The sequence below is a fragment of the Parasteatoda tepidariorum genome, chromosome 2, assembly GCF_043381705.1.
Source record: "Parasteatoda tepidariorum isolate YZ-2023 chromosome 2, CAS_Ptep_4.0, whole genome shotgun sequence".
Classification (NCBI taxonomy): domain Eukaryota; kingdom Metazoa; phylum Arthropoda; class Arachnida; order Araneae; family Theridiidae; genus Parasteatoda; species Parasteatoda tepidariorum.
Genome location: NC_092205.1, coordinates 56,836,231 through 56,863,059, shown reverse-complemented (window position 1 = coordinate 56,863,059; position 26,829 = coordinate 56,836,231). Strand labels below are relative to the sequence as shown.

Below are 26,829 nucleotides of genomic sequence, written 5' to 3'. Positions count from 1 at the left end.
TTTAATATAAATACTAGATATATTCAAAATATTTATTAGTAAATTAGCAAAAATAAAATTTTTCCCTTCTAGCCTCTTCTCTATGTTTTTTGGCATATCAAATAAGATACTGCTTTTACTTTTATATTAATATTACAGGTTAATAGTTAACAATGATAAAATTTGATTTTACTTATTTTGTTTTTAAATCTTGATGCCCTCATTTTCAAGTGATATTTATGTAATCAGACTACATGCAATATTTGTAAAATAATGATTTATCATCAAAGCTAATCGTAAAAGGGGGCACATGATAGTTAGAGAAAAGTGATAAATTGAAATTTAGATTATTAAATAAAAAGGAGAGTAAAAAATAATAGTATTCTGTATCCAAACAGACTAACTACATTAATTTTGACTAAAACTCTCATTTGGCAATTTTAAAGTATGCATAGCTTTTTCGAAAAAAGTCCTGATGAAAACATGCAGAAAATTAAAAACTTTATTGCATATTTACAGTTTGAAGGATTTTAAACTAGACTCTCTACCAGATATGTGCAAAAAAATTAAGGAAGGCCTTGGGGATAGGATATTGTTGATGGATGTTGCTAAAAGTCCTTTTATATCTGTGAGTACTTTTAGTGTCATTAATCTTTTTCTATTTTATAACAAACTTATTTAGTTATTTCATTGCAAAGTCTTAAGTTTATTTTTCTTTCTAATAAATTAAATTATTCTTTAGAATTAAATTAGAAAGGAATTATTTTATTTTTTCAAAATTTTTAATTCTTCTAAAGTAATCAGTGAATCTTTGAATTTTGTTTTATAAATAAATCAAAAGCTGTTGAAAAACAATTTCAAATTTTTTTAAAAATTTATATTGTTTTTCTTATTTTATTTTTTCTTTATAATGATAATTAAAAAATAATTGTCATGGACTGAAATAGGTTCCATAATAAACCTCAATTCAATATTCCGTTCATGCTTCCTTTTAAAAATCTTTTTATAATTGACCTTCCTAATAATTGTTAGTATCTGCTTTCTTAAATTATCCCCATAAATATCATTAGAGCCCAAAAGTTTTTTCAAAATTTAGAGCTTTTTTTTAAATGTTGTGTCCATATTGTATGCTACTTCATAATTAGTATCAGAAAAATGGTTTTTAATTTGTGTTATGTACCAATTTACTGTCAGAAAAATGTGAGTAACACATTTTCTGAAAGTAGACTATTAAAATGTATGAGTGGATATGAATAGAAAATTGTAATTGGGCCTATTATACACCTAACTTAGCTGTGCAAAGTTTAATTTGGTAAAAGTTTGCATAATATCAGTACAAATTTATGTATTTTTCTAACAGAAAAATTATTTATGAATGAAATTGTTTTTTATCAACATTGTTTATTTCATTTTATCATCATTTATCATAAAAAAAACCTTCAGTGTCTGTAATATTTTAATAAAATGAAGTATGGTCCTGTATAAACCTCACTTAAGCTGTTCATGTTAATGGAAAAACTTCATCCAGTGAGAGTTAAATGGAGTAATATATTAGGTGAATTACTGAATTCAAATTAGATATTTTTTACTGTAGAAAATTCATAATCTTCAGAATATATCTGCAGTTTTTTTTCTTCTATGTTTAATGTTAAATCAAAATTGCGGAATTTTAACTAATAAAAGCATTTTTTTTAAAAGGAAAATTTTTTTATAAATATAGTAAATGGAAAACGAAAATTAAAGTTAAAATAAATATCAAATTAAAAGCAATTTCAAATGATTATGTTTAGTGTGTCTATATGAAATTCGAGAGTTAAAAGAGTATTTTTTAATTAAGTGCGTGCTAATTGAATCACCACCTATTTCATAAGCACAAAAATGGAAGAAAAAAAATTGTCTGCATTCTTACTCATCTCAGAAATAAGATGGAGCTAAAGGGAAAATATTGATTATGCCGAATAAGAAATTTTGATTGGGAATAAACTGAAAATTATGTAAAATTCTGCTTTTGATAGGTTTCTCTTTGTTGTATCTTCTTTTCTTCTTTCTTTTATGAGTGTAATTGATCTTTTTGATGCATGCATAAGCCAACATTAAAAAGATATACAGAATAATAAAGCAATAGACCTAAAGATTCCTACAGATCATTTTAAAATAGTTGTCACTCAACTTTGTTTTAATAATCAAAAAAATTTTCAGTTATTTTCCTTGTCTATTGAAAGTTATTCCCTTAAAATTATTTTTTTCTTGCTTATAATTTTAATACGTTGTATGCATTTTGTTTAATAGGAATATTTTTATTTCTTTATCTGTTTCAGAGAGTGCAGCTCTATAATTTATTTTTTCTTCGTTTATTTTGTTCCTCTTTCACCTGACGAGTAAGAAGAAATATAGCATTTAAAGAGAGATTAGTGTTATTATCATCAAACTCTTTACCTATATTATCTGTTCACAGATATCAGCTAGAATATTAATATTTTAAAGTGGTAGTTATTGCTGTATGATAAAAAAAAAAATCAAGTGATATTCTAGGTATGTATTGTTTTCTAAAATAATAATAATTTTCAATTTTGTTTTACAGTGGCCTGTAACTACTTTTCCTCCTGATGTTAATAAAAACCTGGTTACTATTGGTTTTCTTTTGAACTCAGAAGTGCCTTTAAGTAATTTGGAAAAAGGTCCATTAGCAAATGACCCTAAAGTAACTACTGCATCCATCTTTTCTTTTTGGATTCTAAGTTGTTGTTTTTTTAATATTTTATAAATCTGATTTCTTATTTTATTTATTTTTGAAGGCAAAAAGTTTTCAAGAATTTTGGGGAGAGCAATCAGAATTAAGAAGATTTCAAGATGGGTCTGTAAGGGAAGCTGTTTTCTGGCCTGCAGTAACCGTTGCAGATAAAAGAGAAGTTTTTTGTACAATACTGAAAGATATTGTTGAAAGGTATGTATTATTTTCCTAAGCTGCACTGTAATTTCCTGCATATTATCTATTATTTACTGTGAAGCATAATTTGCATAGATGATTTTTATTATGTAGATTAAGGAGAGAAATCACCATACTTCGTCTGACTGGCATTTCAAACCATAGTAATAGTAATGAAATAAAACAAATTTATTGTCTAGTTACCATATTATTGCCGAGGAAAATAGCCTTTAGAACACCTTTTGTATAAGGTTTATAATTCAATATTATCTATCAAACAATAAATACGAATGAAAGGAAAATTATGAAAATTTCAGAGAGAAATCTTTTGTGGGCTGAAAAATGAAGAAAAGTTTGAGTTGAGATGTTTTTCAACAGATCTAATACTACATGTAATTAAACACTTATTTCCTATTTAGCATTAAATGATTAATACCTTCAATTGTAAGGAAGGGCAAATAAGATATAAGAGACATTTCTAAATTAAAAACTGCTATGTCTAAATGTAGTTGCTACTGAATTTAATGAAGTAAATTTTATTTTTAATAGGAAATGTAATAGTAAAAAATAAAATCATGACAGGGAGTGCATCTGTATGTTACTTCTTAATTTTTTTTCTTCATGTATGTTCTTCTAAATTACATTATCTCAATGATTCTGTTCTTCTTTCAGGCATTTTAAAATACCGAAGACAGAAGTTACAATAAATGGTGTTGAAACTGAATGCGTCTTGAAATTGCCTGACATTATTTTTGCCAAAGAATTTTCTGCATACGGCACTGGTGAAGAATCTCTCACAAAATTGATGCAATCATTCAACAGCTTATCTAAAGAACTTCGGAGTTTAAAACTTCCTTTACTTATTGCATCAATACAAGGAGTATCACCTGCTTTTAGATTTACTGATGTAGGTTTTAAACTTTTTATTTTCTGTTTGTTTTACCCTACATTTTTCTAACCAAAGGTGCATGTACCAGGCCTACTTCAAATTTTGAAAATAGTTAGTCTTGAGGGGGAATTATTTAATTTTTTGTGCTTAACTTACTTTCCTTATAATTGAATTTTAGAAAGTACATATCTCAGCTTATCGCCGCTTTTTAAAGTAGAGTCATCCCAAAGTAGTAATTTTTGCTTTTGAAAGTAAGTGGTATATACACTCATGACTTAGTATTATTAATTAAGGTTATTTATTTCAGTATTGCTTACTCATTTTATTTGACACACTTTCTAAATTTTTCTTTAAAAAAATTGGGATCAAAGTTGAGGGCAAACCATTTATTATGTATTTCTGTGCCAAAAGTAAGCCATGACATTAAGAATTATTTTGTTTTCTACTTTCACACTAACTGTTAGAACATTAATAATTAGGGGTGAGTTTTGGCACAAGGATCATTCATATTTATATGAAATAAGGCTTTTCTTTTTCTTAGATTATTATCATCAAATTTTTGAATTTCAATGGTCAGAATTTAAAAAAACAAACATTAAATCATAGAAATTTGTGTGTCAAGAATCAGCAATGAGTATTAATGCCCTAGTAATTAGTGTGAAAATAGTAGAAAGCAAAATATGAGGATGAGAATCATTTATGGCACAAAAAAAGCGTAGCACTTTTTAAGTTAATGCCTTTTTTTTTTTTTTTTTTTTTTTTTTTTTTTTTTTTTTTTTTTATGTAAATACCTGGTGACCTTTAGTTTTGACATTACAAATCTTAAAGAATTTTTTTCTTTCCACTTAATTATTATTATTTGCAAAAATAAATTTTAAAAAAATCATTTACCTTTTTTAATCATTGTCTGAAAATTTCAACAAAATAAAAAAGTTGCTTTTAAAATGTATATTTAATTATGATTAATATAATTTCAAACTTTTATGAATTAATTTCATGCAAAATAAAGTTCAAATTAATATATTATTACTGTAAAACCATGATTTTTTGAACCTCTTTTAATAGAACACTTCCCTAAATCAAAATTGATTCAGGTTTTTTTTCTTCATTTTATTTATTTTTTATATGCACACAAATGGTTTATTTTATCCCCTAATAGTATGCTGCTGTAATTCAGAATCTCAAGAAAAGATTTTTTTCTTTGTGTATAACTTTTATATTCATCATTTTCGCCCTATTCCATTATAAATTTTTAACAAAAATTTCCTAGTTGTCAAAAAACTGTTAAATGAGCATTTTAGTATTTAACTTAACTTCTAAATTTCTAAATATGTTAAGTTTTCTTTTAATAATAGCAAAAAAAAAAAAAAAACTTTTTTTTTAGAGCTATTTAGGAAAATTGATTTTAAAACAATGTCACGACTAAAATCCTTATAATTTAGCTATACAAAAATCAATCAGATTGCTTGCTTTGGATAAATGAATACATATTTGATTATATTTATTATATAATATACTTTCTCTTTATTTTTTTTATGAAAGTTAGAATGCTAGTTTACAGAAAAAAATTTGTGAATTGCTAAATTTTCTTACCCTTGTATTTGAGCGTCAACCACATTTCAGCATTTAGTTAATTTTAATTATAGTATCTTTTATTTTTATATTACCTTCATATTAATATTATATATTCATTTAAAAGAAATAATAATTAAAGGTCATAAGTATTTAAAGATTGATAGATATGTTCTCACTATCATATTTAAATATTTATGAAATATATTAATTTTTTTTGCAAAACCTACATTGATGTTTCATTTTTTACAGGTATTTCCTCCTCTTTCCATAATCCATAAAGTAGATAGTTCCGTATGTTATGTCGATGGGCAAGTTATGAAACTGAAAAAAGATTTCTCTAAAGTGCCACTTTACATTCCTGCTTTAAAAGGTATTATTTCAAATTGTTTAATATTAATTTTTTATGTAGTAATTTATATTACATTTTAGGTCCTTACCCTACTCGCTGGACTCTCCAATCTCTAAATTGGTTTTGCTGTTCTCTTTTTATTGCTTTGCTAGCTCGCTTAATCAGTTCATTGGATAATTATATAATTTAGTCTCGTTGGTATATCTTGTAAGATGAAGTCATAAAACTGTGCAATTTAATTTATATTCATTTCATTGCTACTTTGCAATAACATTTGGAAATTCAGAACTCCTTAATTTTTTTTTCCTTGCACACAATTATAAATTTTAGTGTTTTGAGATGCAACAGTTTTTTTATCCCCTTTGTACAACCTAAAGTCATAAAAAAAAAACAATTGCTGTCCAATAGTTATTATAAAATGCATCTTTCTTCTCTTTTAATTATGAAGCATTAATAAAACTAAAATATAGCTCGAAATTGTTATTAAATCTAAATAAATTAAGTATAATTGAAACAAAAATAACTCTCCCACCTTATTTATGAACATCATTAAAAACTAAAATATAGCTCTAAATTATTATGAAACCTGCATAACTTAATAACATAATTAAAAAATATGTTTAACTCCAGTCTGTAACTTGAAAAAAATTGGTTATTCAACAATATGCATGCCATATAATACAGATTTCATTTATATTTATTTTATATTTTATTTATATTATTATGTATGTAGGGGAGAGTGCTGAGCTACATGGTCAATCTTGGCTATACGGTCTTACCCCACATTCCTCTATATTGTTAGTAGTACCTAAGGAACTTTAGTATGCATGTAATTAGAAATATGAGTTTAAAATATTGCTTATATTTTTGCTAAGATGTAGTTAAAAGTGTAATTAATTATAATTATGTGTATGTATATGCTATGCTTAATTTATAAATTTAAATTTTGCATTAGTATTTTTACAATTACCATAACTTATTTAACTATAGTTGTATGTTTTATTTACATTCACATTATGACTATATAATAAGTTTATTATTCTACTTTTACCCAGTTTTCTAATATCCAGTGTACTGGGAACAAATGTATCAGTCACACATGACTATTGGAATGGAGATTTGAAAAACCACATTTGCGCAATTGACAGGCAAACTGTGGCTAATGCAGCTAAAATAGTTAAACTTATCTTTTATATGTTTTTGAAAATTACTTTTACTAAACTGTAGTATTATTTTCTTGTGTTTAAAAGTCAAATGTCTATAAAATGATGTTTATTTCCGCAGCTGTTCTTCACTTTGAAGGTAGTGGGAAGTGGCCAAATGATGTAGAGGCTTTGAAGAGAGTGAAAGCTGCCTTTCAAGTAAAGATTGCTGAGCTGGCTAAATCCCAATGTTCCTTAATGGCAATTCCATTTGTTACTCATACAGATATATTTAAAGTAAGATGATATATATATTATAGCCCTTTAAATTTGCAAATACAGTAGTACTTGTCTATACTTATACTGTATGGAAAACTGTGATTAAGTAATTATAAAAGGTATTAGTTTAAAATTAATGATAATTTAATTTTATATGATCTGCAAGTGAAAATTTCACTTGCAATTAGAAACAAAATGAAAGCATACATAAAAGTGACATAAAGATAAATTTAATTGTAAAAAAGAAATCATTTAAAAAAAGAATCAGTTATTTATTTATTTAATAGCAATGGATATTTGCATGCACATAGATTTGTGTCCATCTTCTAAGGTAAAATGAAATCAATCAAAAAAAAGAAATAATTTAAGAAAATATCCAGTTTTTTTTCCTGAGCAATTGATGTTTGCATGTATGTGCATAAATTTCAGTTCATCTTATAAATTCAAATATGCATCAAATACATTTATTAGCATTAATACAAAATCTTGCAGTTTTTTAAATAATGACACTCAGAAGTGAAATTTGATTTTTGTTTTGAGAACAATATGTTGTCTCTTCCTTTTATCACTCTTATCATCCAGAATAACTTCAGATAAAATCTCTTCATCTCTTGCATCAACATATTATTCAAAATTAAGAAACTCATCCATATTAAATAGAAAAAAACTGATTTAGAAAGCTCTGACAATTGAAGTTATACCAGCTACACACTCTTCTTCTTCATCACATTTTTCTTCAAAGGAGGAACCTTTCTTTGTACAATTTTAGATAGTGGATTGTGTCACTGAATTCCAACCTCCAGAAATCAAATCGCTTGTATTTTTTTACAGCAACTGCATAAGGATTTAGGAGTTTTATTTAGACAACATTCAACATTCTAGTCTTCTTTGATAGAATCCTTTGAAACATTTTATGTTCAAATCTAATGCAATATGTAAGAATCGACTTGTAATTGGGTCGATAATAAGACACTTTAATGTTTTTCAAACATCAGGAATTGTTGTGAAGTGTGCAGTTGTCAACTATGAAGGCTATTTTTTTCATCTCTTATGCACATCAAGGAGCTAATTGATTAAGATTTTTTTCATCATCCAGGCTCTCTTGTTTGTCTTGCAGTCAACCAGCAAACTTAGCATGTTTATCTTCAACTTATTAGTACTAGTATTGTTTGCACAAAGCAGGACTGTCAATTCCTGTTTTGATTTTTTATCACTTTTACAATTTTGTCCTTTAAATACTATTGTTTTGTTTAGCATTGCACTAATAAAATAAGCCCATTTCATCCACATTGCACACATTTTCAAGAAAATTCATTTTTTCAATCTGCTCCTGGTCTCGTTGTTTCCAGATTGTGTCATCATTGACAAGAATAGACTTCTCTTCACTTAAGATAACATTCACAAAGTAAGGTAATCCACCCATTGCTGGCTTAAAATCATTGTTTCCCAATGAAGACGCAAATGTTCTTGATTTTTCTGCTATCATCAGACCACTATTGGTACATTTCGTGGAGCTATCTTAATGTAGCTTTGTTACCATCATTGTTTACTGCATCTTTGAATCTTTATTTTTCCTCTGTTAAATTTACATCCTTCTGCAGCATCTTTGATTTCTTTTCTTCAAAATAGTATCTATCATTGATTGTAAAACCCCATTTTATTAGCAGCATCAACTTGCTTTAATCTTTCATTAATTTTTAAAATGATATTTAATTTTTCTTTAAATGATAATGCGTTACACCTAGCCATCACTTTAAGAATAGCAAATACTGAATTTTAAGCAAAACCTGCCAGTCCGAAGTTAGTATTGACTAACTTATGAACGAAAAGATTTAAAAGTGAACACTCTGGTGATGAAAAAATTCTGCACAGCACCCTCCCTGTAAGCAAGCTCAAAAATTAGAACCTGTTCAAACAGACCCTTTCCTCAAGATCTGGATGTGGGGGTAATCACTGTTCCCTCGCCATGCGTCAAGAAATTCATGACACTGCTGTGAACAGACACCTTTGTAAAGCTTCCCTTTCTCAGTGGAATATTTTTTCTCTCAGAAACAATAAGAGAATGGACATCTGGACACAGAGACAAAACCAAACAGTTTTTTTTTTTTTTTAAAGTTATCCAGATGAGAAGTGATAATTCTGGTTGACAGCTTTCTGAAAAGGTAAATTATTGTTGTACTTGGACTTTAAAGAAATATTGTTATGAACAGTATCGTTATACCTAAGTTTTACTGTATTTATGAATAGAATTTTGTGTATAAATATCTCCATCTCTATGTATTTATTCATTAAACATATATATATTTAGAGAGAGAGAGAAAATAATCTTTCAATTTAATAAGATGAAATTTGAAAATTACTGAACCATAAGGTTCAATCAGCTTGCATTAATTGCACATTGAAAAAATATCAGGGTTTTCATTGCACATCAATATGTATTTTTTTTAAATAAAAAAAAGAGCATATTAGTTTAGTCTTAAGAAACTAATCAATAACTGTGTTTAAATGGTAATTAAAAAATTTGAATTTGGTAATTTTAACAACAAAAAATTTTCTTTCTAAAGAAGGCATTGCTTGTGCTAAGCAGCATGATGGCAAAATGGGTTATGGAGGTAAAGGTCAGTAATTTTATGACCAACAGCAGGGTTGTGATAATGTGGTCTTTATTGGGTAGGGATTGCCTTTATTTCGTTGAAAAGCTTGTAACCATGGATAGTCTTCAAGCAGCCACTTAGAATCGAATATTTGCATATATGTTTATCTTATATTGTCTAAACATACATGTAAAGATGTATTATTATTATTCTGCTGTTTTTGCACTTTTAACTATTTTTGATTCAATTTACATTCATTTAAAATTTTATTTTACTATTTAAATTACTTAACTATGTGTGTGTGTGTAATGTTCACTGCAAATGTCAATTAACTCCATTTTTTAGAATATCTGGAATTTTAGTGTCAAGGGGCACTTTTGTTCAATTACAATATTTTATTCTTATAATCAGTTTTACAGGTAAAATGAATTATCACTTTTAAATTCAAAAAAATTTATGAAATTTTTATGCTATGAAAGAAAAAGTTAGAAATAATTCACAATATTAGGTTTAATCACGTTTTTTTCGTTTTGTTTTATAGAGTTAATAATATGTGCTGTGATTCTCTTATGTGAATATGTAAGATAAATTTCCTATGTAAATATGCATGCATTTTTATTGTGAAAACATTAAAAAAAATATATAATTTCTCTTAGGATGGTTTTGTCTTCCGATTTGAAGTGGCTTGTCATAAAGAAATTAACTTGCAGAAACAAATTCAGTCACCAGATGGTAGCATAAAAATTAAAGACACCAAAGAATCACTGAAGTTAGAAATATCAACTAAAATTCTTCCCAAATTGAATAGCATTCTTCATGGGTATATTTGCTTTTTCCTCTGAGATATGTCTGTTATTTTTATACTGATCAAATTTATATGATAATTATGCACTATTTTTTTATATGTATAAATCTAATTTATTTGTGTTGCAGGCTTCACCAACAACACAACAGCTATGGTACTGCTTGCCGAATTGCAAAAAGATGGATTTCCTCTCAATTGAAACATAAATTCATTGATGATCTCACAATAGAACTCATTGTTGCATCTCTTTACGTTCATCCTGAACCATTCACATGTCCAAAGTGAGTTGTCAACCAAAAAAAGTCGGGGGAGGGGGATTTTTAAACCCCCAATTTGTCTCAAAAATCGAAAGAAAATTTTGAAATTTATAAACTCATGTTCTTTCAAACTAGTATATGAGCTATATTCCTTTTTATAAATTCCTTTCAAAATCAGGTTTTTTGTGCTCAGAATCTAAATAAAATCTTAGTCTAAATGGAAACTTAACCATTTAACCCTTTCCTGTATGGTATAACTAGAATATGAACACTAATTCAACAACTGTTGAAACCACTTAAATTGGAAAATTAATCGATTTTAATCATTTCATAAACTTACTGGGGTTTTTTTTTTTTTTTTTTCAAATGCTTCTGAAAAAATCGCTCTTGCCCGATTTAACTGGAACATTTTATTCTAAGGAACACACTGAAAGAGAAATGAAGGGAATAGAAATTAAAAATCTGGCAATATGTTTGAATTCAAGCACTGCAAAATTTGTCAATTGCTTTATGTGATACTGTTTTTTATTAAGAGATATAAATGTTTGGAATTATTTATTAAAATTTATGAATCAATTTCGGTTTGAATTCCAGAAGAAAGAATTGACCTTGTTCTCTAATCGCTTTTAATTCATGTTGGCTATTTATTAAAAATAAAATGACATTATTTGATTAATTATGATTTAGTACAAGGTAACTGCGATTATATTATTTCTTTCTAATCAGGTTAATATATGTGTCTATTTATGTATAAATGATTACAAATTTTTATTTATTAGACAAAAGTATTGTTTGATCATATTGAAATTTAAAATATGTAATCAAGAGATCTCAACATTAAATCTTAAAAATGTAAACTTATCATTATTGTATCTGAAATTGTTACACTAAATTATTATTATTATTCACTTATAAAAATTCATTTCAGTTGATTACCGGCATAAATATATATGATAAGATTTAACTCTGTGAGTAATTACTAATTAAAAATTAAAACAATTGCTAAAAATTCTCTTCAAACCCATATTTTCAAAAATGTCTATGATTTTTTTAATTGGCAGAGGAAGAATACAAATCACATGATTTACCAAAATGATAGACTTTATCTGTGGGTAACTCTTCTGCTTCGTTTGTTCGATTTCAACCTAATGTTGCAGTTGAAAGTGGTCTTATTTGAATAATATTCAAAGGAGTTCTTGTGATTTGAATCAAGGAATCACATTTAAGTTGTATATAGATGTTAATGCATTTTTATATGACTATAATTTACATAAAACTAAAACAGACTGCAATTTCAAAACTAGTATACTTCGAAGAAGTCTAAAAAAATTATTAAATCACTTGCTTTTCCAAAAAGAAATAATGTGCAAGAGTTTTTTTCTGCTTTAATCCTAAATTATGTAATAATTTGATAATTTAATTGGTAAATATTTTCAGTTTCAAAGGAGCAAGAATTAAGGAGATATATTTTTTATGCTTTTTTTAATTATTATTTCTTATTCCTCTCTGATAATATATTTATTATAAAAAAATCTCATTGGTCTTTTTTATGAACTGTATCTTTTATTTATTTAAGTGTGAGAACACGTGAGTATATTAACAAATTGGCCTAAGATTTCTAATTTGTCTTAGAAATGCTGTATAAGCCGGACCTTGTTCTTTCATTCGCATTTTTTTGCAAGACAAATAAAATTCAGTATTGCAAACAGCTATTCTTAAATATTCAAACTCATTTATTTACTGAAATTGTTTTTAAGTCATTAGTTTTACTTTTTCAGTTAAGTTTTAAATTCCACTTGTTAATTATTTCACTTGCTTTCTATTATGAGCTATTTGCAATGACTTTTTCCTTCTCACACTTATCTAATAACAATAAACTATTTTGCAGCTCTCCACAAACAGCATTTATTCGTTTCTTGTCGTTAATAATTACTCACAACTGGACAGCAGTTCCTCTGATTGTTAATTTAAATCATGAATTAACGGGTAAGTTTTATCATTAAGAAATGGGCAAGTTTTGGGCCCAGGAACCACTATAGTATGCTTTGAATCGTCAAAACTATTCCTGTAAAGAGTTAAAAACTTAATTAGTTTAAATGTTAGAGAGAGGAGATATTCGCCCTTTCTTCTTTTTTTTTTTTTTNTGAGTTTTTTTCTTTTCTTTTTTTTTTTTTTTTTTATTAACAAGTGATTTAAAGTTAAATGAAATGTTTTTGAAAGTTTTTATTTGTAACGAAAATATTGAACAGCGCTGTGCTAATTTCTTTTTTCAATTTTTTTTTCATCAATAAAAAATCATATAAAATATGCAATTAAAAATTACTGAAGTGAGATAGATCCTTAAATTCTGGAAAATTATAAATTGAATTTGAATATTACTATTTTTTTTAAAATGGGACTTTATGGGTTGTTTTCTTTTAAAAAATTTTTTTGAATATTTAAAAACTATAAACAGAGTTGTTGGAAAAGATCACATGATTGCAATTTGAATATTTGAGAAATTTTGAACATGCTCCACTGGCTCCTGATCACAAAATTTACCCACTTTTGTTGTCATTTGTAACACATTTTTGTTTTGAAATTACTTACTATGAGTCAAATTTGTAGAAGTTAATCTATGAAATTTGATATCAACAGGCATATATTTTTAATTGTGAGGAAAAAAATAGAATCATAAATAAAATAACCTACTGACAATGTTTTTTTTTTCTTCTTGTGATTAAAGAAGCATTGAAGTATATTTTAACAAAATATTGAATTTTATCTTCAAAGTGAGGGAACATTTGTAAGTCAGTGTTTCCCGATTCCTTTCCATAAATTCTCCAACTTTGTAATTGTTACATTTTTGTGTCTGTATGATGTTTGTATCCAATTAACAATTCTATAATATATGAAAGTTATAAAAAAAAATTCACTAATTTTCATTTGTAATATGATATTTCATTAGGTTTTCCTTTTCTGCCTAATACATCTATCATCAATTAATTTTAATCAATAATGATATTCTTATAAATGTTTTTATTAAATATTTATTTATAAATAATTATTTTTATTTAAATTGTGCAAATATAATTTTTTTATATTCTTGAATTTAAGAAGGTTAGCACCCCTCCTGTACTGTAATTTATGCAATAAAATCATATTTAATTTTTTTTTCTTTTCTGCTTTTAAGAAAGATTGTTTAGCTAATGAATGATTAGTTATGTATTTTTTTGTTTTATACAGACATTTTTTTTTCTAGATATCATTTCTTTGTTTCTTACTTATATGATCTAGTGCCTATTTTCAACACTTATTGTTATTGAAATTAACAATTATTGCAAGTATAGAATAGAAAAATCACAATAGCTTCCTATTGTTAGAAAATTTTCTTGAAGCATAGATAAAACTAAATTTAGCCTTGCATTTGAAGTTTCTCTTTTTTCTTACAACTAATTAACATTTTTATTAATTGTTTACCTCTATGATATTGTTTGTGTTTTCATTTAATGACCTTATTTATTGCTAGTTTCTGGTTAACCACCTTAGTGTAACCATCCTTGAAAAAAGAAATTAAATTTATGAATATTGCGTGAATCTTGTTAATTTTTGTATTGTAATTTATTTACTTTTCCTATTTTTAGCTGAAGATATAGAAGAAATAAATTCAAATTTTACTTCTCAGAGATCTACTCTTCCACCCATGGTTATCATCACTCCATTTGATAAAAAAGGCAACATGTGGACAAAAAACAAGCCTCCACCTGTCATTCTTAAAAGGATAATAATGCTTGCTGAAGCAAGCTTAAATACTTTGAAAGAAGCTTTCCTTAACTGCAAATCTTTTGACTGTAAAGTAAGTTCATTGGAATTAACAAAAATATAATAATGTAATTAAAAAATACTATTAGTTGTTAGCTTTAAACTTAATAATTAGACCGAATTTTATTTAGTGTTAATGAGAAACTGAAATCTCAGGCTCCTGGTATTCAAGTCACTTAAAGATTCGCACCTGGTGCCCAATATTTTAAATTTGAAAACTGTTTTTTTTTTTTTTTTTTTGCATTAAAAAACCCACAGCATTTGTATAAATGAATAATTTGCATAACTCCCAATCAGAACATTGTTAAAGTTAACATTTCTTATTAACTCATTTGATGTTATTCAGGGAGTCCTCAGAAAGGAAAAGTCAGAGAACTTTATCAATTTAGAGAAATCATAGAACTCAAATTCCTAAGAAGTCAAGGATAATGAATAAATTTTGTTTGATATATTTAAGAGTCTAATTTTAAAAAAATAATAAAAAAACTAGTTTTGACTCTTATTCATATATTAGTGTTTTGACACTTGGTTCGAAAATCAGCTTATTATTCAGCTTTGCAACTGTCTGAGACAAAAAACGAGAGTTTTTAACTCCCCTTTTTGAGGATCAACAGAAATTTAGTTTTTATTGTGTTGTTTGCAATTATTACATCCCATTCCTTACAAATTTATGAATAGGTTTTTTATTTTTTAAAAAAATTCTGTTTTGAGTGGAAACTATTTACTTTTTTGTACCTCAAAAAAGTCCAGTTCTTCAAGGGAAAGCAGAAAAGAAATTCTTCTAATCATGGTTTTTTTTTTTTAACAACGAATGCATAGGAAATTTAAAGGGAACATTTTAACTTTGAATTCAGAAGATTTGTGAAGCTGAGGTTCTAGTTAGGTTTGACTATATTTACTTATTAATATTTTAGGTGAAACTTTTGTATCTTTCGTGTTTGTTTTTGTGGACACTTTTACATTTATATGGGAAAAAAGAAGAAGTTTTAAATCGTTACTCATAACTCTATGTATCTGACAAATAGTTTCATGGAATATTCTGATATGATTTTTATTCTTCATGTTTTCCTCTTTCTTTTATAAATAAAAATTAAAAGAAATTATCTTGTCTCTCTTATACAGGTGTTATTTAGACCACCTTTGCATATGTTTGATGTAATAATTCATCTAAAAAGAAAAGAAATTCCTAAACTTAGTTATGCAGTTGATGTAAAAACAAATGACCCTTTCCCATTATTTGAGCCTTATCAATCTAACATCAATGAAGTCTATCCAATTGTTGAGTTTGATCCTGTGCAACATTACCTAGAAGAACTTATTGTAAGTATTATAATTCTTCTTCAAAATTTATGGAATTATGAAATACGTATAATTGGAAATACATTTAATTCCAAGCAAAATTTGCTTGGAATTAAAAAAATACGTATAATTATTGAACTGTCTGTTGGCAAATTTTGCTTGGCCATTCGCCATATTTGCAAAAAATCATTATCTCTTTTTCTTTTTTTTTAAAAAAAAAACACAAATGAAATTAAGAACAACGCATCTTTCTTTGTTTAAATGTTTTATTTTTGTTATAAAACTTTTTTTTTTATCAATAATGTACATAAATATTTTAAGAATACTTTCTATGTTTAATTTTAGGAAAATTTCGGTGATTTGGCTGTTTTTCTAAATGATTCATATGGAGGTGATTTCATTACTGTCAAATGGAAATCAGCTGCTTTTTATCCCGAAAATGCCAAAGTATGTATAAGTCTTTCTCTGTACAAAAGTTAAAATTCCTTAGTTAGAAATATTTTTAATTACTTATTTTTTTAATTGTTTTATTCGTAAAACAAAGGTGTGTGTGAGCTCTTTTAAAAAAGTGAAAATGACATTCTGGATATCTTAAATTAAGATTCGGTGTTACTATATACTATTTTAATCTGTTAAGTCTTATAATAAAAAGCTTTTTAAAGTGTGAAGTTTTTTAAAAAAAAACTTCCAGTTTATTGTTTTGCACCAAATAAATTTTATTTTTACCTCAACTGAGTGAATTTTAAATGCTACTAAAATCAGAAACAAATTTGTGTTCCTTTATTAACTATCATGCTCACAATATCATTTTAAAAAAATTACTTGCTCTTTAATAATTGTTTTATTTATATTTTAGACCAGCCATGGCTGCAAATTGGTTCCAAATGTAGAAGAGATCCTAGAAAACTTCAAAATCTTAGGTGAGGGACTTGTAGAAAACATAGAATGCAAAACAGAAAACTGGCAGTTACCTTAATGTGTTGCTGACTACCTGTATATATTTTATGTACAAAATATTTTTTTTTGTTATGTCTTTTTTAATGAAATAAAAAATATATTGTTTTAAAAGAATATTTTAGCAATTCCATTATGGTATACGCAGAGATTTTATTGTGTTGCCTGGTTGTTATTAAAAAAGTTTTATATGTATATATTGAAAATTTTATATATTATATAATGGAATAAATTAACATTAAGAAATACTATAAAAGTAAGCTTGCCTAATTTTATTGAAAATTTTTTATTTTTGGAAAACAAAGCATAATTCATTATCTTTTCAAAAAAATTTTGGCAACCTGCATTAAATATCACATTGTATATGTTTAATCGTAAAGTTAATATATTTGTTTTTTCCTAATTATTCTTATTTTGTAAATAAATATCGAATGCAAATTTTAGTTACATCAGAGTAATTCTTTTTAATTTACAGAGAGATAATTCATTCTTATCTTAATTTTTAATCCTTATTAACCTAGTTAATTTTTAAACTTAATTATACTTATTATCTAGTGATTAAAGAGTGTGATTTTCAGTCATTAAAGTATTTCTTTTTCATTTATAGAAAAAAAATTTAGTAATTCTTGGAAAAATCACTTCACGTTACTTGAAATTGTGTAAAATTATTTTTCTTTTCAAGTTCTCTATCAAATAAAAATTCACAGTTAACGGGAATTATCTGCTCAAAATAAATTGCAACAATACATTAATTATTCTTTAACCAAATTAATAAAACAAGTATTTATGGAAATTATAAATTTAAAAATTTTAATATGCTTATTAAATCACATGTTTATCCAATTTCTCAATTTGCTAATGAATGAAATTTTTCTATTGTTTTCTTCAAGAAAGCTTTTTTAAATAAATTTTCTTCTGAAATTGTATGCTTGATCTATAACAAAACTATATAAAATTAAAGAAATGAAAATTCATTTTAAAACAGAATATGAAAAAACAATACAAGGAGATTCAAAAATAAAAGAAAACATTAAGCCTTCTTATTAGAAAACTACTAGATCAAATATGTTTGATTAAGTTTAGTAATCATTTATATAAGATACTGGAGATTAAAAATGTGATTGTAATCATGAAACTGTAGAGCAAGTCATTTCAAAATTTGTCTTGCATAAATTAGATCAAAATTTTTAGATTACTTTCAAAAAATATTTTGGCTGTTATGAATTTTTTTTATTTTTTATCTCCTATACTTATTCACCATAATCTAAAATAAAGACGATAATTTCTTATAACCTTTGGCTTACAGCTGGTACAACAAGTAGACCAAAATGACCTGCTTCTCAATGCTAAGCATTTTACGCATAGAATTAAATGACTTAATATTCTAATGCCAAGCTTTCAACATGAACTACTTTCATGTTATCTTGTACATAAACTAACCTAACAAAAATACTAGCATTTTGATAAAATAAAAAAAAGTACAGTATTAACCTATTTTATCATTTTTGCCAGGGAGTTGTATACAATAACAAACTCTCAATAATTTGGTTCAAAGTTTTAAATATTCCAGTCTATTCTTAATATTTTATACATTTCTTTTTAATGTTCTCTTTGTCTCCTTATCATGAAAATTCTCTTTCTTATTCTATTTTGTTTTTTAAAAAAAACGCATCTTTCAAAGATTCACATTTAAAAAATACAAACCAAAATTAATTTCTGAAAGTTTGGGATGTCTGATTTTGAGAGATTTGAAAGATTTTTTATTTAATACAAATTGCTGCCTGTTTTCAGTTAAGAAAGTATGTGAATACGTAATTTATTCATAGAAGGTTGCTAGAGCTTTTCAGAGTTGTCAGAAATCAGAGTTATCCATTCTACAGGAATGTTTACAAGATAAGATTGTATTGTATTATCAAAAACTTTCATTTAGTGTTATTTTTGACTCTCAAAGAGGGAAAACACAGATAAATATAAAAACAGTGGAGTTCTATTGACAATTCTTTGTATACCACTGAGTCTTTAATGCAATATGTATCAGTTACAAGTGGCTGCAAAAAACCTATTACCTAAAATAATAGTCAACTATTTAGACATAAGCATCAATAGTAGTATGGCTGATTTTTACTGCCTCTAAATTAGATAAGTACCTGATTTCAATATAGTTTTAATTACAATTAATATTAATGATCATATAATACTTTCTAGACTACTGATAATGTTTTGGTAATTTATCTTTCATATATACTAGCTTACTTAGATTTAGTATGTAGTTGCTTAGTTATAAAAAAAAAACTTTTTTCCCCTTTCCTTATAAATATGTCTTAAATCTTTATTTACATCACACTAGCGCTGCAAAATGGGCTATAGGCCATTTTGTAGCTCTAGTGTGATGTAAATAAATCTAGTTTTGCTCTAGTGTCAGGAAAGCATCACTGAGGATGATGATACGAAGACACACCATTACAATTTTGATCCTCAGAATAGGGGTCGGGTTCCCCACTCTCAGTCCTTAGTCCTGGCTGATCTATAAGTGGCAACTCACCGATCACAGCCAGTGATGCTTGATTTAGTGTTTCTTACAATCAGTCCACTGTGGGTCTATAAACATTGCATTTTATAGGGTAAAAGAGTAATAATAATTATTAGTTTAGTTGCTTTAACTCCCAATTCCAGTGTACAATGTAAAAATTCTTGCACAAAACTATATTTTAAAAATTATATATTTTTTTAGCTATTTTCTATTTTTATTCTTATTTGTAACTTAAATTATTTCCATACTTTTTGTCAAACATTCAATTTTGCAAAATAGAACCATTTCTGCTAGTTTTGAAATTCAATTATCCGGTGCAAAGGTAATTTTAATCTCAGATCATTCAAAAATTTCCAATTAGTCTCTTAAGGAGGGAAATTAGAAAAATTTTTCACATAGGTATAACATAAGGCAGTTACAAACTAAACTACAGATGCTTTTACCTTTCAATCCAAAGATAATAATGTTTCCTAACTTACAGTTCTTCTTGATCAATAACTGAGTTAATTGTAGAGTGAGCAAAATAAAAAACGAACCACCCTGATTAACTTTTGATCTAATGATTGGATCTTCACATTCAAGGACTCAAACTTAATTGCCCGTGAGGGTGACTTCAAATATGTTAAGTAATGTAGACGATATTTCACAAAAAAGTATGTTTCACAAAGAAATCAGACACAAAAAAGTACTTTCTTTGAAGAAACATACCTTTTTTTTTTGATGGATTCTGATTTCTAACCCACAAAATATAGGAAGTAGCCAATCTGGGAAATATGGTCCCCATAGTTTGGTAGTAAAATTTCATTCTTTAAAATGACGAAAAAAACTCCATACCTCACAACTCAAAATTAAATAAAATGAAAAGAGAGTAATAAATATTTACTGAAAGATATATTTTGACTTGATAAATGAATTTTATAGTTATGTGCAAAAAAATTTCAAATTCGCTTAAAAAGTTCTAGAGATATGCCGAAATACGCAAAATATAAAACATTAAGGAGGTTCAAACTTTGAAATGCTCTCCTGAACAAACTATAGGAACCATATTTTCCAGATTGCTTCTGCCCTCTATATTTTGTGGGCCAGAAATTAGAGTCCGTTGAAAAAAGGATATGTTTATTCAGAGAAAGTACGTTTTGTGTCTGATTTCGTAACTCAAAATATCGTCTACATTACTTCAACCTTTAAGATTGAGTCCTGGAACATGTAAATCAAATCATTAGATCAAAAGCTATTCTGGTGGTCTTTCTTTTTATTTTGTGCATTCGAATATAAGAAATTATTTTTATACGGTAAGGTCAGATCAATGTGGATGACATGAAAGGGCAACATCATGAAAGTAATATTTCTAAAATTATCAATAACTACCAGCTTGTTCTGTTTTTAATTTCACCTTTGAAACATGTTTCTATAAAAGTAAATAATTTCATATAACCCATAATGTAAATATAAAAATTACCAACAGCAGAACATAATTGAAAAATTGCTTGATTGTGGTAAGTTTCGATTATTGTGAATCGGTCGCTAGAAAAATCATTAAGTGGAATGATACAGAGTATAGTTATTGTTCATTTTGAACAATTTAACATGATTTTGCTTACTCTAATATTGTATAGTCACAGGGAGAAATAATAAATAAATTGGAATTATTTTAACTTTATGAATTATGTCTGTGCATGCCATTTAGTTTTGTGAATATTTCGCAGTTTTGATAATTTATTATTTACTATAAAACTTTTTACCCGGTTAGAAGAATGGATATTCAGCTAATGGTATGTCAAGAAACCGAAAAAAAATAGAAATTCAGGAAATTTTTATTGGGAAATTCAAAGTAAGACATTATAGTTTTAATATCGTAAATGAACAAGTAACAGCTTAAGTGTTTTCACCCTGTAACCAAAATAGACCACTATAAATGAATGGCACAAAAACAAATACTAGAAAATTCTTTTGAATATACACACATTGAAAGAAATACAACTAAAATGACAGATTAGTTTTTAATTGAAATGACTGTTAGGAACTGTGTGTATACATTATGTCTTAAAATAGAAAAAAATTTTGATTATTCAGTTTGGCACAGTAAAATAACATTCAAACAGCAAATAATAATTTCTACTGTAAATTATTTGATGTACAATAAATGCTTAACAAAAATATCCTTTATCCGATAAAATATTTATATAAAAATATAATCCATCTTGCAATTTAAACGCTTACACATCACAGATTTCTTTTCTTTAAATATTTTAAAAATTAATAAATTAGTTAAAAGTCATGTAGAAGAAAATAATGATAATTGTTTAATATGTACTTTTTTTCGATTTTCTACGTAATAAAATAAAGTTTTTCCTAAATATTAACAGTCTTGACACATAATTGCTAAATAGGAATAATTCTATGAATTAAGAACATTAATAAACAAAAATATTTTTACAATTTTTGAAAATACTAGAATTTATAATTTATACTGTTTATAAAGTTCCATTACTTCTTTAACATCTTCTGGTGAACCCAAAAAGATAGGGGAACGTTGATGAATAGATTCAGGCACAATATCTAAAATAGGCATTTTACCAGTGGTAGCAATACCTCCTGCTTTTTCAATCAAATAGCCCATTGGATTGCATTCATACATTAACCTAAGCTTGCCCTTGGGTGAATCCTTTGTAGCTGGGTACATAAATATACCACCGTATTTTAGAGTTCGGTGCACATCTGCCACCATTGAGCCAATATACCTTGCACCATATGGTTTTCCAGAAGCGGGACGTTTTTTACTTCTCACATACTCAGAAACAGCCGCATCCCACAGAGCTTCATAGCCTTCATTTAAACTGTAAATCTTTCCTCGGGGTTTAATCTTAATGTCTGGATCAGTTAGGATAAATTCCCCAATGGATGGATCTAACATGAAACCATTAACTGGTCCACCAATGGACAAAACAAGCATAGTAGCACTTCCATACAAGCCATAGCCCGCAGCAACAATATTGCGCCCGCTTTGCAATGCATCTTTAGGAGAGGGTGGATCATTGGAATCACGGCGGTATATTGCAAATATAGATCCTATTGATACCAAACAATCTATGTTAGATGAACCATCCAAAGGATCAAAACAAACAATGTATTTTCCTTGTTGGGCGGTTTCAACTTCGATGACATTTTCATTTTCTTCGGATACAAGCAAGCAAGTACCATAAGATGATTTCATCATATTAATGAACAACTCATTAGCTAAAACATCTAACTTCTTTACCTCTTCACCTTGAATGTTGGTCTCCCCAGCCATGCCATATAATTGTGCAATACCAGCTTTCCTTACTGCTGTGGATATAGCTTTAATTGCTGTCATAATATTACTCAATAATTGCGTGAGGTCCCCAGTTGCTTCGGGGACTTTACGCTGCTCCGCTAAAACATAGCGGGTAAGTGTCATACAGTCAGTATCGATACCTTGATGCGTGCTTGACATTTTTAACAAAGTATTTGAAGAATTTAAGAGTTAAACTTTTAATTTAAATCCCTTGACTCTACGACCTCTAGCAACCACGAACGTTTTGATGTTGATAAGATATCAACAAATAGTAAAATAAAAATATAAAACAAAACGAAGTAGGCGGGGTTTTACCTATCCGAGACAGTTACGAATAAGAAGGCACCAAAAGAAGATAAACAAGAAAGGTCAAGAGATATGAAAGCTAATGACACGCTCTCTCGTGACGATATTAAAAAGTCCTTAAAGAGGTTGCAATAACGAATATTTAAAATATTTATTATTAATTGTGACTACACGAATTCAACTGAAAATTAAACTGACCAGCATCCTCAGAAACTAAAAAACTGGTAGTAAAATTTCTACAAGAACATTCGGAAACCTAGAAAATACTGTTAGAGGAAAAGAATATTAAATTGGAAAGGTAAAGTAGTGAATTTTCAAATATCTGAATAGAAATTCTTTTTCAGTTCTCCATTCCAGTAAAGTAAGTGAAATTGTTGCGTTGTGTCTTTCAATGTCCGTAAGCACCAATAAAGAGGAGGGTGCAGGAGACATGTTTGTTTACTGCTGGTAGGATTCGAGCCCAGGACCTATGAAGCTGTAATAGGATGCTCAAACCATCCTGGGAAAGGATGTACCTGTAAAACTCTATCTAAGATGATTTAGGAAGCTTGCTTTAAATAGTGGCCACCGCAAGGTGTTGCAGACAAATATTTGAATGTTGCAGAAACTGAAAACTTGCTTGAACAATATTTTCTTTCAGAATCATGCAACGGTGAAGGCCTGTCCATTATGTTCGAATAGCACAATAATCCTACGCGTACTGCAAAGTCAATTTTTAAACGGCTTTTGGTTTATAAGTACATATTATCGATTAACTACCCGATTTGAATTTGATTGAAAACATAGGAGCACACTAACAAAAGTAGTGCGTGCAAGTGAAATGCAGTTCAACTGAACTACAGACACTACAAAGACTAGTTTTTTTTTCGTTTTTTTTTTCTTTTTCTTTTTTTTTCTTTTTTTTTTAAAGAAAGAAAGAAAGAAAGAAACTAGCAAATATAAGTTTATTCAGAAAAAAAAATTAGAAATTTTTCTCATAAATTAAACAATATTTTGCTCAGTTCAGTAAACTACTTTTTAAAGCAGTTGATTTACGTTACTTTTGTTTTATTCATAAATCCTATGGTCTGCTATTATTTTCATTAAATGAAATAACATAGTTTATAAAATAAAACTATGTGCACAGTGAAACTTTATTTCTTAACATCATGGGTGTTGGAACCGGAGGGGGGGGGGTCTGCGGCCCCCAGATCCCCTCATTATTTGGGGAGACAGAACCCAACATTTTGAGAAAAAAAAAATTTCTGTTTTATTTTCCACATGAGCTGTGGTTGCTCAAGGGATAGAGCTCACGCCTCCCAACGAGGTAGCCCGAGTTCGAATCCATGGTCGATTTGAATTCAGCACCCGGTTTGCTAGTGGTCAGGCTCAGTGACGTAAAATATGCTCAGATGATGGGCTAGAGTCCCCTTGCCGTAAAGCTAACCGCGGTGGTTTTTCGTGGTTTTCCTCTCCATGTAACGCAAATGCGAGTTAATTCATCTTCAGGAACAATCATTAAAAATTTCCCCAAGGCAAATTTCTCCCGATACTTGATCCAGGAGTTCCCTTGTAACCTGGATCGGGTTCAAAATTACAAGGCTATGGAGTTGAACATTGGTAACAGTGAACTCAAAATTGGGTCAGCTTTTTAGCGACGATTATGATATTTCCATGAAAGATAATCCATGTTTTTCACATAAAAAAAATTATTATCTAAAAATATTTATTATCCCAAAAAAATATTTATAAATACACGTTGAAAAAAAAAAAACGAACTGCATCAAAAGTAACAAATACCACTCTAACACTCTAACCTTTCTCTCAATTGAGAAATAAAAGGAATCAGATTTATCAAAATAGGAGGGATAACCGCAATATGCAAAAAATAGTTTAGTCAGGAAAGCGAATTTGAACTGTATAAAATATTTGGGGACCTGAGGCCGATTGCGGTCCTTTTCCCATTCATCTTTAGCGTGATCTTTGTGGTGCTTCGATGAGGATGTGGTATGTAAATAAAGTAATTTTCTGTTAAGCAAGAGATGGCTTGTTCGTAGAATTTGTTATTTAATTTAGCTATATGTTTGTCTATTCTATTGCATCTATTTTGAGGTCATGGTATCATTTCTTACGAACCATCTGGCTTTTGTTATCATTCTTAATATTTTATTCTGTCAGGCTTTTAATTTATTTAGCTGAGTTTGAGGAGAGCAGATGAAAGTTTAGGCCTCTTATTATTATCCATTGACAAAATGGGTGTTGTCTTGGGTTTGATGGAGTGCGCATCTTATTTACACGTCATTGCACTTTTCAGCTGTGTTCAAGAGTAATAGTAAACAGTGCCCATGCGTCGTTATTGCATGCGTTTCTATGGCAACAGCTGCTGTTTCATAATTTTTTTAGAATTTTTTCTTTTTTTTTTTCTTTTTTAATTTTGTTATGCATTAAGTTGGTGAGTTTATTTTTGAGATATGGGACCAGAGAGATCCCATAAATACTTCTTGGGTTGTAAATAAAAGAAAATTTCATTATTTTAACGATATTTTTCTTTTTAAACTATCCTAATTAAACTATCTGAGTTGAAATGGAATTTTAAGACTAGCTTTAATGAAGTATTACGATAAAAAATCTCCTTCTTCATTCTTTCCTTAAATGTTTTCAAAATAATTAATTAAATCTCCGACACTAAATATTTTTAAAGTAATTAATAGTTTATCGTTGATTAATATGTTTACAGTCGCTGATAAAATTTATTATTATTATGTAATTCTGAGCTATATTTTAAGATAAAGTTATTTAGAAAGATAGTGATAATCTTATTAATTTCACTTTTTGTGTGTGCATATTTTCTCAAATCTTGATGCGAATCGAAAATTCGCATATAATTATTAAATTCCTTTTTGCAAAGATATTTCTACATACTTAAAATTTTTTAATAATTATTTGATACATTTTATTGTTTTTTTGATAATAGTCGAAAAATTTTGAATTGTAAAGCACAATTTTTTTACATAACCTTAAAGTAGTATTAGTAAGTTATAAAATACAAAATATTAATGGAATCGGTCGAATAGATCACAAGAATCGAAACTTTATATATAAGACTTAAAAATAATAATAATAAATAAATAAAAAAATATAATGCATGTCTAACGACTTCGGCGATTTTCCTACTTTAAGTACACGTGAGGCGGAGCGAATATATTTGTGGATTTCTTCTTAAAAAATAAATAAAATAAGCATGTGCACATTAAGGGTTGCAAATTAATATTTAAGCAATGAAAAAGATAATTCTATCAAAACCAAAAGAATCATTGCTTAGAAAAATGGGTACTGGAAATACTAAACTTTAATTCGCGAAGAAAACAGATAGAAGTTGATAAATGATTGAAGAAATACCTGTAAGTTTCATTAAGCGATAGAAAACAAGTACTGATATTTTCATCCCACTTTCCACACTAGTGATTAGACAGATTTCAAAGCGATATTGTTTCTTTCTCGCTAAAATATTAATTAGTGACTTCATTTTCGTCCAAGATTCTGTAAATGTAATAAGGATGGTCATTACCGAAGAATCTCATAAAAGATGGCATTTCATTCAATAAAGCTTTTTAAAATAATATAATTTTACCGACAATTAGGACATATAAGTTTAAAACTTTGCTTATATTCTTATGTTTATTTATAATGAATAAAGCATGGAAATTTAGTCAAAACAGACATTTCAATGTAGATAAAAATTATACGTTTTAGTATAATTTTTATCTATATTGAATTATTATCTATATTATCTATATAGCATAATATTTAAAAAAATATATTTTACATACATAATTTTAAAAATAATGT

At 27.4% G+C, this 26,829-nt stretch overlaps 2 protein-coding genes across 2 annotated transcripts in view; one reads left to right on the top strand and one right to left on the bottom strand.

Moving 5' to 3' along the window:
- LOC107446113 (nucleolar protein 6) overlaps window positions 1-16,966 on the top strand; it is a 91,258-nt gene extending 74,292 nt beyond the window's left edge. Inside the window, exons 7-19 of the mRNA XM_043048196.2 lie at window positions 499-607; window positions 2,561-2,680; window positions 2,775-2,923; window positions 3,578-3,812; window positions 5,619-5,739; window positions 7,003-7,157; window positions 10,390-10,553; window positions 10,667-10,819; window positions 12,684-12,781; window positions 14,419-14,630; window positions 15,719-15,916; window positions 16,241-16,342; window positions 16,752-16,966. Coding sequence (XP_042904130.1) covers window positions 499-607; window positions 2,561-2,680; window positions 2,775-2,923; window positions 3,578-3,812; window positions 5,619-5,739; window positions 7,003-7,157; window positions 10,390-10,553; window positions 10,667-10,819; window positions 12,684-12,781; window positions 14,419-14,630; window positions 15,719-15,916; window positions 16,241-16,342; window positions 16,752-16,871 — 1,936 coding nt within the window. The 3' untranslated portion in view covers window positions 16,872-16,966. The remainder of the gene's footprint in view (window positions 1-498; window positions 608-2,560; window positions 2,681-2,774; window positions 2,924-3,577; window positions 3,813-5,618; window positions 5,740-7,002; window positions 7,158-10,389; window positions 10,554-10,666; window positions 10,820-12,683; window positions 12,782-14,418; window positions 14,631-15,718; window positions 15,917-16,240; window positions 16,343-16,751) is intronic.
- Window positions 16,967-21,175: 4,209 nt separating this feature from the next.
- On the bottom strand, window positions 21,176-23,114 carry LOC139425008 (fructose-1,6-bisphosphatase 1-like). The gene has a single exon (XM_071177614.1). The coding sequence runs from the start codon at window positions 22,852-22,854 to the stop codon at window positions 21,838-21,840; it is 1,017 nt and encodes a 338-aa protein (XP_071033715.1). The 5' UTR covers window positions 22,855-23,114; the 3' UTR covers window positions 21,176-21,837.
- Between the last annotated feature and the right edge of the window lie 3,715 nt (window positions 23,115-26,829).